This window comes from Ochotona princeps, chromosome 7, assembly GCF_030435755.1.
Source record: "Ochotona princeps isolate mOchPri1 chromosome 7, mOchPri1.hap1, whole genome shotgun sequence".
In the NCBI taxonomy this organism is placed as follows: domain Eukaryota; kingdom Metazoa; phylum Chordata; class Mammalia; order Lagomorpha; family Ochotonidae; genus Ochotona; species Ochotona princeps.
The window spans coordinates 17,808,877-17,820,894 of NC_080838.1; the positions used below are offsets into that span (position 1 = coordinate 17,808,877).

The window sequence follows — 12,018 nt, forward strand, 5'->3', positions numbered from 1 at the left end:
TAGCACTATTTAGTCAAATTTATATAGTTTAACTCCAGTGATATACAAGAGCTTTACTTTGTCGCCTACATTTTACAGTTCCACACCTGTTGCAGCCGCCCAGCAACAGTGGCACTAAAACGACAAGGCATACTCTTGAGGGTCCGGGAAAAGCCGGAACCGCAACCGGACCCCTCACTGCCAAAAGTGGCTGCGTTTAAAACCTTTCCACTGCTCCTGTACCCATTGGTCTAAGCTTTCCTTCCGCCCTGCTTCTCCAGCCCTCTTATTCCGGCACCCTTCCTCCTGTATTTCTTCCCGTACTTTCTGCTCCATTTTTCCGTTCTTGTGCCTGTCTGTCCGTACTGCTTTTACTGTTTCTGTCTGTATCCCTCTTTGCTGCTTTTCCTCCCTGTACGCCTTAACCTTTCCACCCAAAGATCTAAACTCTTCTTCCCTGCTCTACTGCCCCATTCTTCCTGTTTTGTCCATCGTTATTTCCCCATTCTTTCTCATTGTTGCCTCCCAATCTTTCTCGTTGTTGCCGTCCGTCTGTCCTAGTCCTTCTTCGTCTGTCCCTTGTCGTCGTCCGTCTGTCTGACTCTCTTAGTCATCTGTCCATCCGTTCTGTCGTCGTCCGCTGCCTAGCTTTTACCAGCTACTTTTATATAGTTCTCCACCAATCACTTCTCCCCGTAAGTCCACTTGGTGCTCATGATAGGCCAGTAATCACAGCAATGGCATTAGCCTATCCCTGTGACTTCCTGTTTACCTGCTGGCAAGACCAACTCCACCTCCTGGCCCTGGGCCAGCCGCCATCTTGTGACAGCCCCTCCTGTTCCGGCTTTCCTATTCTGGGGAATGGCTTCAGCACCCTGCTCCCCACACTCACCCCTTTAATTTGTTGTACATCCAAAAACATAAACTAATAATTCTTTAAATGTGTTTGTCTAAATATGTAGTTGTAAACTACAGCTACACTTACATTTGTTAATGTTTTTCAAAGCTTTACCTTACTTATTGAAAAGACAGAATAACAGAGAGCAGGGGGAAGGGAGGGAGGTACGGGGAGACAGTATCTGCTCACTCACTCCCTAAATGGTTTTAACAGCCAGGGCTGGGCTAGGCTGGAGCCTGGAGCCGGGCAGTCAGTCCAGGTCTCCCACATGTGTGGCAGGGTTCCAAGCACTTGTGCTTGTGCTATGCTTCATTGCTTTCCCAGGCACATCAGTAGGGCGCTGTATCAGATGGGAAACAGCTGCAAATCACTGGTGTTGCAGCTAGTGGTTTAATTGTTGCATTGCAATATTAGCCTTTTTTAAAAAATTATTTTCATGTATTTGAAAGGAATGATGAAGAGAGAATCTCTTCTCTCCTTATCCCTGGTTTGCTACCCAAATGCTTTTTTTTTTTTTTAAAGCCATAGTGGGCTGGAGATTTACAATTTTTTTTGAAAGATTTATTCATTTTATTACAGCCAGATATACACAGAGGAGGAGAGACAGAGAGGAAGATCTTCCTGCCGATGATTCACTCCCCAAGTGAGCCGCAACGGGCCGGTGCGCGCCGATCCGAAGCCGGGAACCTGGAACCTCTTCCGGGTCTCCCACGCGGGTGCAGGGTCCCAAAGCTTTGGGTTGTCCTCGACTGCTTTCCCAGGCCACAAGCAGGGAGCTGGATGGGAAGTGGAGCTGCCGGGATTAGAACTGCGCCCATATGGGATCCCGGGGTTTTCAAGGCGAGGACTTTAGCCGCTAAGCCATGCCGCCGGGCCCTACCCAAATGCTTTTTAACAGCCAGGGCTGAGCCAGGCTAAAACTTGAAATTCCCACTGGATCTCCCACATGCTTTCCAAGCACTTGGGCTAGTGCCTGCTGCCTCCTAAACAGTGCATTAAATGAAATGAAATAACTGGGACTCTAATATAGGATGCAGGTGCAAGCATCCCAAGCAGCTCCATAACCCACTGTGCTGCAGTGACCACCACCAAATACTAGGTTTTATTGAAGTGTGTTGCTAGGGCCAGTGTCGTGCGGCATGTTAAATTGCCTCCTGCAACGCTGTCATCCCATGTGGGTGCTGGGTTGAATCTCAAGTTGTTCTACTTCTAATCTAGCTCTCTGCTAACGTACCTGAGAAAGCAGCTGAAAACAGCCCAAGTATTTGGGTCCCCACCACCGATGTAGGAAACCCAGCTGGAGTTCTAGGTGCCTAACTTTGACATGGCCCACCTCCTGACCCCCAGCTGTTGTGGCTAATTTAGGGAGTAATCCAATCAATGGAAAATCTTTGTCGCTTGGTAACCCTGCCTTTAAATAAATAAATCAAATTTTAAAGAGTCTTTCAAATCATGAAATCAAAGCAAAAAAAGTGCATAAAAATTTTGATAGTAGTTTGGCTTTTATAATTGCCACCTATTTACCTTTTGAACATTTTTCTTTTGAGAATTTTAATTTTATTTTCAATATTGTTTATGTAGTTGAGAGGGATGCATGCTCATGTGGACCTCTTAGGGTGGGGAGTATCAAGGTATGGAAGATGGTAGATGGGACAAATGTTTCAGTTTTTTTTTTCTTCTTCTGTGTCCACCGGGCGGGAGGGCTTCCTTGCTGTCAAACTACACCAGCAAGCTGGGGTGGGGAGATGGTCATTTGATGATGCTTTAGAGAACCTGGTGTGGGGAAGAGTGTTCTCAAGGTGTTACTTGAGTGGTTTTGGTAATTTTGTTACGTTGTTGGCTTCATTGACAAAAATTTTTCCAAGGTCTATTGGTTGACAAAGTCCACCTTAGTGCATGACAGACCCAGGCACTTGGTGCGGAGCTTGGCCAGGAGAGTGGTCCAACCTGTCCTGCTCTCCATCTTCTGATGAAGCACTCAGTGTTCTCTGCTGGCCTAGATGAGCTGGCTGTCATGTCTCCTGTGTGCATTTGGTTTGCTGACTACTGCACAGGCATCAGTAACTGAAGAGGCCCACTCCTGACACATGCATTCTAGGTTAGACCACATATCTGGTGATTTTCTGGGGTGACCAGGGTTTGAGTCCAGTGGTCTGGTTGCGGAGCCCCTAAGAAACTGTGCCTGGGCTGACCTCAGACTTGACTCGTGTGTTCCAGCCAGTGGAGGGTAGGTTTGGTTAATCCCCTGCACTACCCAATGCACATATCAGGGGGATGAAGCTGCTTGGTCAGCTCACCCTTAGCTCATCTCTCATGTGAGCTGAGAGGTATTGCAGCCTAGCCCAGCCCAGCCCAGCCCACTCTGCCTCAGGCCGGGTCTCACACACATCAGTGGGTTCCTTTGCCTTGTTGGTATGACCCCCAAAAGCCTCCATGGGGCCCACTCTCAGTCCTGGATTGCACTTGTACCAGTGGGTGCCATGGTCCTGATTGGCCTTTGCATGTGCCTCAGGTGTTACAGCCTGGCCCAGGCCTTCTTTCTTCTAGCCCAGGCTCCTGTGAGTGTCACTGAGCTCCATGGTCTATGCTGGCTTGGTCTGTCACCACCCCTAAACTGGTGGGTGCTACAGTCCTACAGGGTGAGCCCACAAATACCTTACGGTGCCCCCAGATCTGGTTCTTTGGCATTCTGGTGGGTGCTGTGACCCAGTCTGACATGGCCCACTCCATACTCTAATAATCACAGGTGTGTACTGCAGCCTGACCCAGCCAGACATGCCCCCAGCCCCAGCTTTTGTGTGTACCAGTGTGTCCTGGAAAATGCTACTCAGCCCAGGTCTCCCATGTGGATGGATGCTTTGGCCTGACTCAGACATGCCCTTGGTTTCTTCACTTTCTAAAACACCCTGTTCCCTTGCCTACTTGCAAATGCAGTGGCCCAGTCTGTGGAAGTTGCCAGAAATCACTCCTCATCAGTTAAACATGTGTTCTGTGCCCCCTCCCACTACATGTCCCTAGACCCTGTCCCCCTCCCCCAACCAGGCAGGGAAGTTTGTAGTCCCTCTGCTGTGCCGCAGCATGTGGTGTACCTGGTGGCTTGAATGGTGTTTCCCAGTGTACCTTGACTTTTGTTGTACAGTGCTGCATGGTAGCATGCAGAGTTCCCTGCATATCTTAAAAACAGAAATAAAACAGAATACGCAACTATGCTGGCACATTGGTAACTGGCTTTAACCAGACCCAGGATGCCCTCCAGCTGTTGACTGCTTTGCTCCCAGCAGTGTAACACCTGTCCAGGCACAAGGCACTCTAGGCAGTTGCTTACACACTGGGTTGAGATTTTTATTTTTCTGCATGATCTTAAGCTTCTGCTAGTGTCCTTTCATTTTGTCTGGAGAATTCCTTTAAACATTGCTTGTAATGCAAGTTTAACAGTAATGAATTCCCTCAGCTTTTGCTTTCTGGACAATGCTTTAATTTCTTCCTCACTATTGAAGCAAGTTTGCTATATGTAAGATTCTTTTATTTAAGATTTATTTATTTTTGTTGGAATGTCAGATATACAGAGAGGAGGAGAGACAAAGAGGACGATCTTCTATCCTATGGTTCAGTCCTCAAGCAGCTGCAATGGCTGGAGCTGAACCAATCCGAAGCCAGGAGCCAGGAGCTTCCTCCGGGTCTCCCACATGGTTGCAGGGTCCCAAGGCTTTGGGCCATCCTCAGCTGTTTTCCCAGGCCACAAGCAGGGAGCTGGATGGGAAGTAGGACAGCCAGGACTAGAACCAGCGACCATATGGGATCCCGGCGCATACAAGGCAAGGACTTTAACCACTACACTACCACGCAGCACTCTGTATGTAAGATTCTTTGTTGAAACATTATTTTGTTTAGTATTTTGAATTTATTTATCTACTGCCTTCTGTCCTCCCAGCTTTTTGTTGAGATGCCTACTGACAATCTTTTAAAAAATAAAATTTTGGCCTGGCATGGTAGCCTAGTGTCTGGAGTCCTTGCCTTGCATGTGCCAGGATCCAGTGTGAGCACTGGTTTGTATCTTGGCTGCCCCACTTCCCATCCAGCTCCCTGCTTGTGGCCTGGGAAAGCAGTCGAGGATGGCCCAAGGTCTTGGGACCCTGTACCCGCATGGGAGACCCGGAAGAGGCTCCTGGCTGCTGAGTTCGGATTGGCGTGGCTCTGGCTATTGCAGTCACTTGGGGAGTGAAATCAGTGGATGGATACTTCCTCTCTGTCTCTGTTTGTGTATCTGACTTTCCAATAAAGATTGATTGAGCTTAAAAAAAAGAAAAATTATTTATGCATTTATTTGAAAGGCAGAGAGAATAGAGAAACAAAACACATACAAAGAGGAAGGTATTCCATCTGCTGTTCATTTCCTAAATGCCTGCATTAGCCAGGGCTGGTTCAGGCTGAAGCTTGCAGTTGGGAACTCTATCCAGGTCTTCTATGTGGGTGACCCAGAGCCAAGTGTGTGAGCCATCACCACCGTTTCTCCCAGTGCCCGTCAACGAAAAGCTGACATGAAACACAAAGGCTTGAGCCAAGGTCCTCTGATGTAGCATTCTCCCTTGTGGCATCCTAACCGATGTGCCCAGTAACTAATCATCCATCTGTTGATAACCCTATTGAGAGTTGGTTGTGTGAAACACATTTTTCTTTATGCTTTTTTTCAAGATTTCTTTGATATGAAAGATTAATTTTATGTGAGTCTTTTTGGAGTTTTCTTGCTTGGGGTTCATTGAACTTTATGGATTTTTATTTGTATCTTTCATGAAATCTGGGAAATCTGTAGCCATTATGTCTTCAAATATTTTCTCTGGCTTTTCTCTCTGGCGCTGTCACAATGCCTAAATAAGTCTATAGATTTGTCTTTGTAAGCAGGAGAGCTATTGAAGGAGGATTAAGAGAAAAAAATAACTTAGTGAATAGTTATATCATTACCTTTTTTTAAAAAAAAGATTTATTTTTATTGAAAAGTCAGATACACAGAAGAGACAGAAAGATCTTCCATTTGCTGATTCACTTCCCAAGTGGTCGCAACAACCAGAGCCGAGCTGATCCGAAGCTAGGAGCCAGGAGCTTCTTCCGGATCTCCCACACTGGTGCAGGGTCTCAAGGCTTTGGGCTGTCTTCGACTGCTTTCTCAGGCCACAAACAGGAAGCTGGATGAGAAATGGGATCGTTGGGACATGAACCAGTGCTTACATGGAATCCCAGCTCATGACTTTAGCCACTGGACTACTGCGCCTAACCCATTAACATTGTTTTATAGTGTTTTTTGGCTTAGTCACTGTTTTTTTCAAATTTGATTTTGTATATCTAGGTAACAGGTGTTATGCCTGTGGCCAGTTATTAAAAATTTGTTAGCTATTATCAAAATAAAATAATTAGAAAAAAAACTTGTTGGCTGATTGAAATACAGCCCTTAATGATGCATAAGCTGTGTGTGAAGGATCCATCTTTATTCTAAATAAGTTACTTAATGATGACTAATTTAGGGCACTGCTAGACCTCCACCTGTGTTGCCAGCATCCCGTATGGGTGCCAGTTTGTGTTCTGGCTGCTCTACTTCCCTTCCAGCTCTGCTGCTTATGGCCTGGGAAAGCAGCAGAGGATGGATGAAGCCCTGGCTTGGGGTGCTACCTCTATGTGGGAGACCTTACAGAAGCTCTTGTCTGCTGGCTTTTGATTGGCTTAGCTCTGACCTTTACAGCCGGAGGTCACTGGGGAATGAACCAGTGGTTGGAAGGTCATTGGGGAATGAACCAGTGGTTTTCCTTCTCTCTCTTTTACTCTGCTCTTTGAAATAAAAATAAATTCTTTAAAAAAATTTTAAGTATGGGGCCTGGTGTGGTGGCCTAGTGGCTAACATCCTTACCTTGTGTGTGCCAGGATCCCATGTGGGTGCTAGTTTGTGTCCCAGCTGTTCCAATTCCTATCCAGCTTCCTGCTTGTGGCCTGGGAAAGTAGTGGGTGATATCCCAGAGCCTTGGAACCCTGCACCTGTGTGGGAGACCTGGAAGAAGCTCCTGGCTCCTAGCTTTGGATCAACTCAGTTCCTGCTGTTGTGGCCACTTGGGGAGTGAACCAGTGGTGGAGGATCTTTTTCTCTGCAAACATCTGACTTTCCAATGAAAATGAATAAATCTTTTTAAAAAAATCAAGCTTGTTACAGTAGTACAGTTCATAACCAGTCATGATTCCTTCATTGTGGGCATGGATCATGCAGAGTCCAGCATCTTATTGTCCAGATAAATTCAACAGTTTCATTGGAAGACCATCCTTGGTCTGAAAGTAGAGCTGGCAGAATATCATCCCCTCCAGTGAAAAGTCACAACACAAATTCAACAACAGGAAGAAACATGCAAATTTACAATATCTTGAAGTTAATTGACATGGTGTTGAGTGATCAGTATGTTAGAAAATGTAAGTTCCTAACTACATCCTGGACAATAAGATGCTGGACTGTCTGCATGGTCCATGCCTGCAATGAAGTAATCATGACTGGTCATGGACTGTACTACTGTAACAATGTGGAGGAATTTAATATGGGAGGAGTGTTTGGGGAGGAGCTGGGGGAATCCCAGAGCCTATGAAACTGTCATGAAATGAAATAAAAAAAAAAGAATGCAGTATTTTCAAATTTAGCCTTAGAACATGAAAAAGGAAAAAGGGGAAATTAATACTTGTGTGTTAGGATTACAGTGCTATGCATACTAAAGAGAATAAATTTGTGTGAGTTGAGTCATATGCTTTATGACTTTGCTTTTGAAGGGGCTCTTAATGATTGGAGAGGGTTAGTGTAATATATCTTTCATTGTCCTGCATGTTGATGGATAAACAAGTTTATAAGGTCTTTCATAAAATAATTTGTTTCTCTAGACTTATCTAAAGCTATTTTCCTATGAAACATTACTTTTTTTCTAATGTTTTGTCTGCTATGGGTTCTCCAGAATCCTGATGCTTGGAGTTCCATTTCTAAAAGTTTTTGTGTATTTAAAATAAAAGATTTGTTAGTAAGACTGCAAAAAAAAAATTAAGCTGGAGAACCTTTAAGTAATGAATTTATTGTGTTGATTATGTGAATCTGTGCCCTTAAGTTTTCAAGATGGTTTGTTTTAGTAGTTATTTACTCTCTGAATCATATTTAATGGAGCCATCTTTTTTAAAAGATTTCTTTATTTTATTGAAAGGCAAACTTTAAAGAGAGAGAAGGTATTTGAGAGAGAAAGAGGACTTCTATCTGTTGGTTCATTTTCTAAATGGCTTCAACAGTCAGAGCTGAGCTGATCCAAAGCTAGGAATCTTCTGGATCTCCCATGTGGGTGCAGGGGCCCAAGAACTTGAGACTGCTGCTTTCCCAGGCCATTAGTAGAGAGCTGGACTGGAAGTAGAGCAGCTGGGACTCAAGCTGGTGCCCATATAGAATGCCTGTAGCTCAGGCAGAGGTTTAGCTCGCTATGTCACACCAGTCTGAGTTGTATTTTCTTTAATAGAATTCTAAAGATTTATTTATTCTTATTGGAAAGGCACATATATAGAGGAGAAGAGAGGAAGATCTTTTGTCTGATGATTCACTCCTTATGTGACTGCAACAGCTGGAGCTGCACCGTTTCAAAACCAGGAGCCAGGAGCTTCCTCTGGGTCTCTCACGCGGGTGCAGGGTCCCAAGGCTTTGGGCCGCGCTCAACTGCTTTCCCAGGCCACAAGCAGGGAGTTGGATGGGAAGCAGGGCCACCGGAATTAGAACCAGTGCTCATGTGGAATCCTGGCGCATGGAAGGGGAAGACTTTAGCCACTAGACTACCATGCTAGACCCATTCTTCAATAGAATTTTGTTAATTGTGTCTTTTTTCTATTCCCAGAAAACTGCTGGATCAGATTTTAGCTTTTGCTAAGTTGTGAAAATAGTGAAGGATGCTTAGACTACTTAATATTCAAATTGTAAGTAACGTTTATTTTTCTTATTTTTATGTATATGTTTTAAAAACATTATGGGAATAGCCATTACTTTAATATGATAGTGAGTTTTTCAGTGGATATTTCCTTCTTAATATACAAAAACTTGTTCATTTTGGTTTTGAGTTGAAAATGTGACTAATATTAAGTCCGATTTAGTGAAACTTTTGTCTTTAATTTTTTGAAAATTTTATGAAATTTACTTATTTTCATATTTGTGCATTGCCATGAATGAATTTTAATAGAAAAGCATGTTAGTGAAATGATTTATTATAATTATATACTGTTTAAATTATGCTTAGTTTTTCTGCATTCCTTAATTTTGTTGTTATAAAAATCTTGTTGGCGATGCCTGCTTTCTCTGTATGGAAAACTTAATATGTACGAAATCCTATAAAAAGCAGCTTTTTAGGATTAATTTAATATGACATCTCTGTTGACATTCATCTCTACAAGGGGGAAACATCTTAATTAGTTTGCTAAGAGGCTTCTTGAGCAATTTATTATTGTCTGAACTAATTAGCAAAACAATGATTGGAGGATTAATAAAATAAGTTATCTCATTACTGCTATAAGGAGTTCATTCTTTTTAAAAAGATACTTGTTTACAAACTAGCGCTCCAGTCCACTGGTTCACTCTGAATGCTTGGAATGGCTGAGACTGGACTGGATGGAAGGCAGCAGCTGGGAAATCAGTCCTACATTGGTTGTAGCTGCAGGAACCCTATTACTACAGCCATCACTGCTGTTTCCTAATGTCTACTAAGGAAGCTGGAACCTTGGTCCCATGTACCCTGATGTTAGGCACAGATATTGTAACTGCTGTCTTAGCTTATGTTATGCAAACAAAGTGAGCTAAAGGGGAATGGAGTATTTACAAACTAATAAATCTTTAGGTTTGTAAGTAGGCAAGTTGTTTTAGAAGTTGTCTCAGTCTACATTTATATTTAGTGCATAAAAGATTTCAAAACTTTATTCTAATAAATTTCAGGAATAAAACTACATTTTATGCATGTAGATGAAGGAACCGCTGAACTAGAGCCAGCCCGAAACCTACATTTTATAAAGGGTGAAGTTGTAACATTTTCTGCGTACAAGAACTTGGCGAGAAATTAGTGTTTTAAGAAATAGCATGCTCATTATTGCCCTCTTTTGATACAGAATTGTAGAAGCCTGTTGCCTTTTTCTTTCTTTTGTAAAACATTGTTAAAAATTATCAATTGCAAAAATAAGTTGTGCTTTATATTCTTCTTGGGTTTTTTTAATAACTTTAAAATTCTTTCTCTTTTTAGGTTCTCTGTTTTATTATCTTTAGAAGACTGGCTATCTGGATAATGCACACCTACGAGACTGGCAGTCATCTGTGAACATTTAGTTGCATGGTGAATAGCGTTTGAAGCTTCCTCAGGGAATTAACAATGACATCAGCAGTGGTTGACAGAGGTTCAGTTGTGGAGCTTTCCAGCAGTGGAGTAGATCAAGAGGTTAGGCATCCAATGTGTTATTTATGTTTTGTTTGTAGAAATTGAAATGCATGAATTAATTCTGAAACTGATGGTAAACAGGCATTAATTTTGTAATGAATGAAAGTGTAAGGGCACATATCACTGTATGCGCATATACTTACCACTTGGGTGGCTGAAGAAGGTAACTGCAGGAGTCACCTGGCTTGATGGAGTATGCACATATTAGAGTGACCATAAAGTGAGGCAGAAAATGGAGACAACGCTGTAGGTTTGAGAGATGAATTTAAACTCCTGGTAAGACCCATTGTCTTGGTTTATACAGTATAGATTTGTACTGTAGCTAAATACCTAATTCGTTGCTCCCTAAGTTAGAAATTTGCATCTGTTCTGCTTGTCATCTTTATTTCTCTGTTATTCCGCTCAAGTTAGTATGGATACCTCAGAATTATTATTATCTAATATATATACTCAGGAATTTGAATGATTAGTGGATTTCAAGTGCTTTTTGGGGGGCACTGAAGATAAAATATTTCAGAGAAGCTTAAGAAAAATTGAGAGAGAGATGGAAAATGTGATGAGGTTAATTTAATTAAGATCCATAGGGAAGCCTTTTCTGAAGAGGTGACGTTTCAGCCTAGCTAAATGGAGTGAGGTATGGGGCTATAGAAGTATTGGGAAAGAGAATTCCAGGAAATGAAAAGAACCATAAATATTGCAAAAATACTCTTAGAGTACAAAAAGAATATTGAGAATAGTGCTATTTGAAAGATAGATTTTTGTCTTAATGAGCAACTTTGCAGGACTGTGGTTCCTGCATACAATAATGTGGGATGGCATAAAGAATTACTTCTTAAGATTTTAGAATTGGAATCCTAGAATCAGAAAAAAGGGAAATGTTTCAAAGGTGTGCGTGTGTTGCGGTGGAGGTGTGGTGGTGCTGTGGTATAATAGACCACGCCTCTACCTGTGGCACCAGCATCCCAGATGGGTGCTGGTTTGTCCTGGCTGCTCCAGTTGCAATACAGCTCTCTGCATATGGCCTGGGAAAGTAGCAGAGAATGGTTTAAATCCCTGGACTCCTGTACCCATGTGGGATACCTGGAAAAAGCTCCTGGCTCTTGGTTTCAGATCAGCTCAGCTCTGGCCATTAAGCCATTTGGGGAGTGAACCAGCAGATAGAAGATGTTTCTTTCTCTGTCTCTCATTTCTTAACTCTGCCTTTCAAATAAACTTAATTAAATATTGGGCCCGGCAGCATGGCCTAGCAGCTGAAGTTCTCACCTTGAACACTCTGGGAATCCCATATGGGCTCCGGTTCTAACACTGGCAGCTCCACTTCCCATCCAGCTCCCTGCTTGTGGCCTGGGAAAGCAGTCGAGGACGGCCCAATGCACCCTTGGGACCCTGCACCCACGTGGGAGACCCAGAGGAGGTTCCTGGCTCCTGGTTCTGGATAGGCACAGCACCTGTCATTGCGGTCACTTGGGGAGTGAATCATCGGATGGAAGATCTTCCTCTCTGTCTCTGCTCCTCTCTGTATATCTGACTTTGTAATAACAATAAATAAATCTTTAAAAAAATAGACAAATAAACTTAATTAAATATTAAATAAATGCAATATAGGGCCCGGCGGCGTGGCCTAGCGGCTAAAGTCCTCGCCTTGAAAGCCCTGGGATCCCATATGGGCGCCAGGTTCTA

General features: G+C 43.1%; 1 protein-coding gene across 7 annotated transcripts in view; it reads left to right on the plus strand.

The window, feature by feature from the left end:
• Positions 1–12,018, plus strand: part of ELF2 (E74 like ETS transcription factor 2) — a 116,294-nt gene that overhangs the window by 30,066 nt on the left and 74,210 nt on the right. For 3 of the 7 annotated variants that reach the window (XM_012927831.3, XM_058666838.1, XM_058666839.1), the window contains exons 2-3: positions 8,761–8,839; positions 10,147–10,338. In XM_012927831.3, the coding sequence (XP_012783285.1) occupies positions 10,273–10,338 (66 nt within the window). In that variant the 5' untranslated portion in view covers positions 8,761–8,839; positions 10,147–10,272. Of the gene's footprint in view, positions 1–8,760; positions 8,840–10,146; positions 10,339–12,018 lie in introns of those variants that run through there. The other 4 variants (XM_058666840.1, XM_058666844.1, XM_058666845.1 and 1 more) reach the window with 4 other exon arrangements.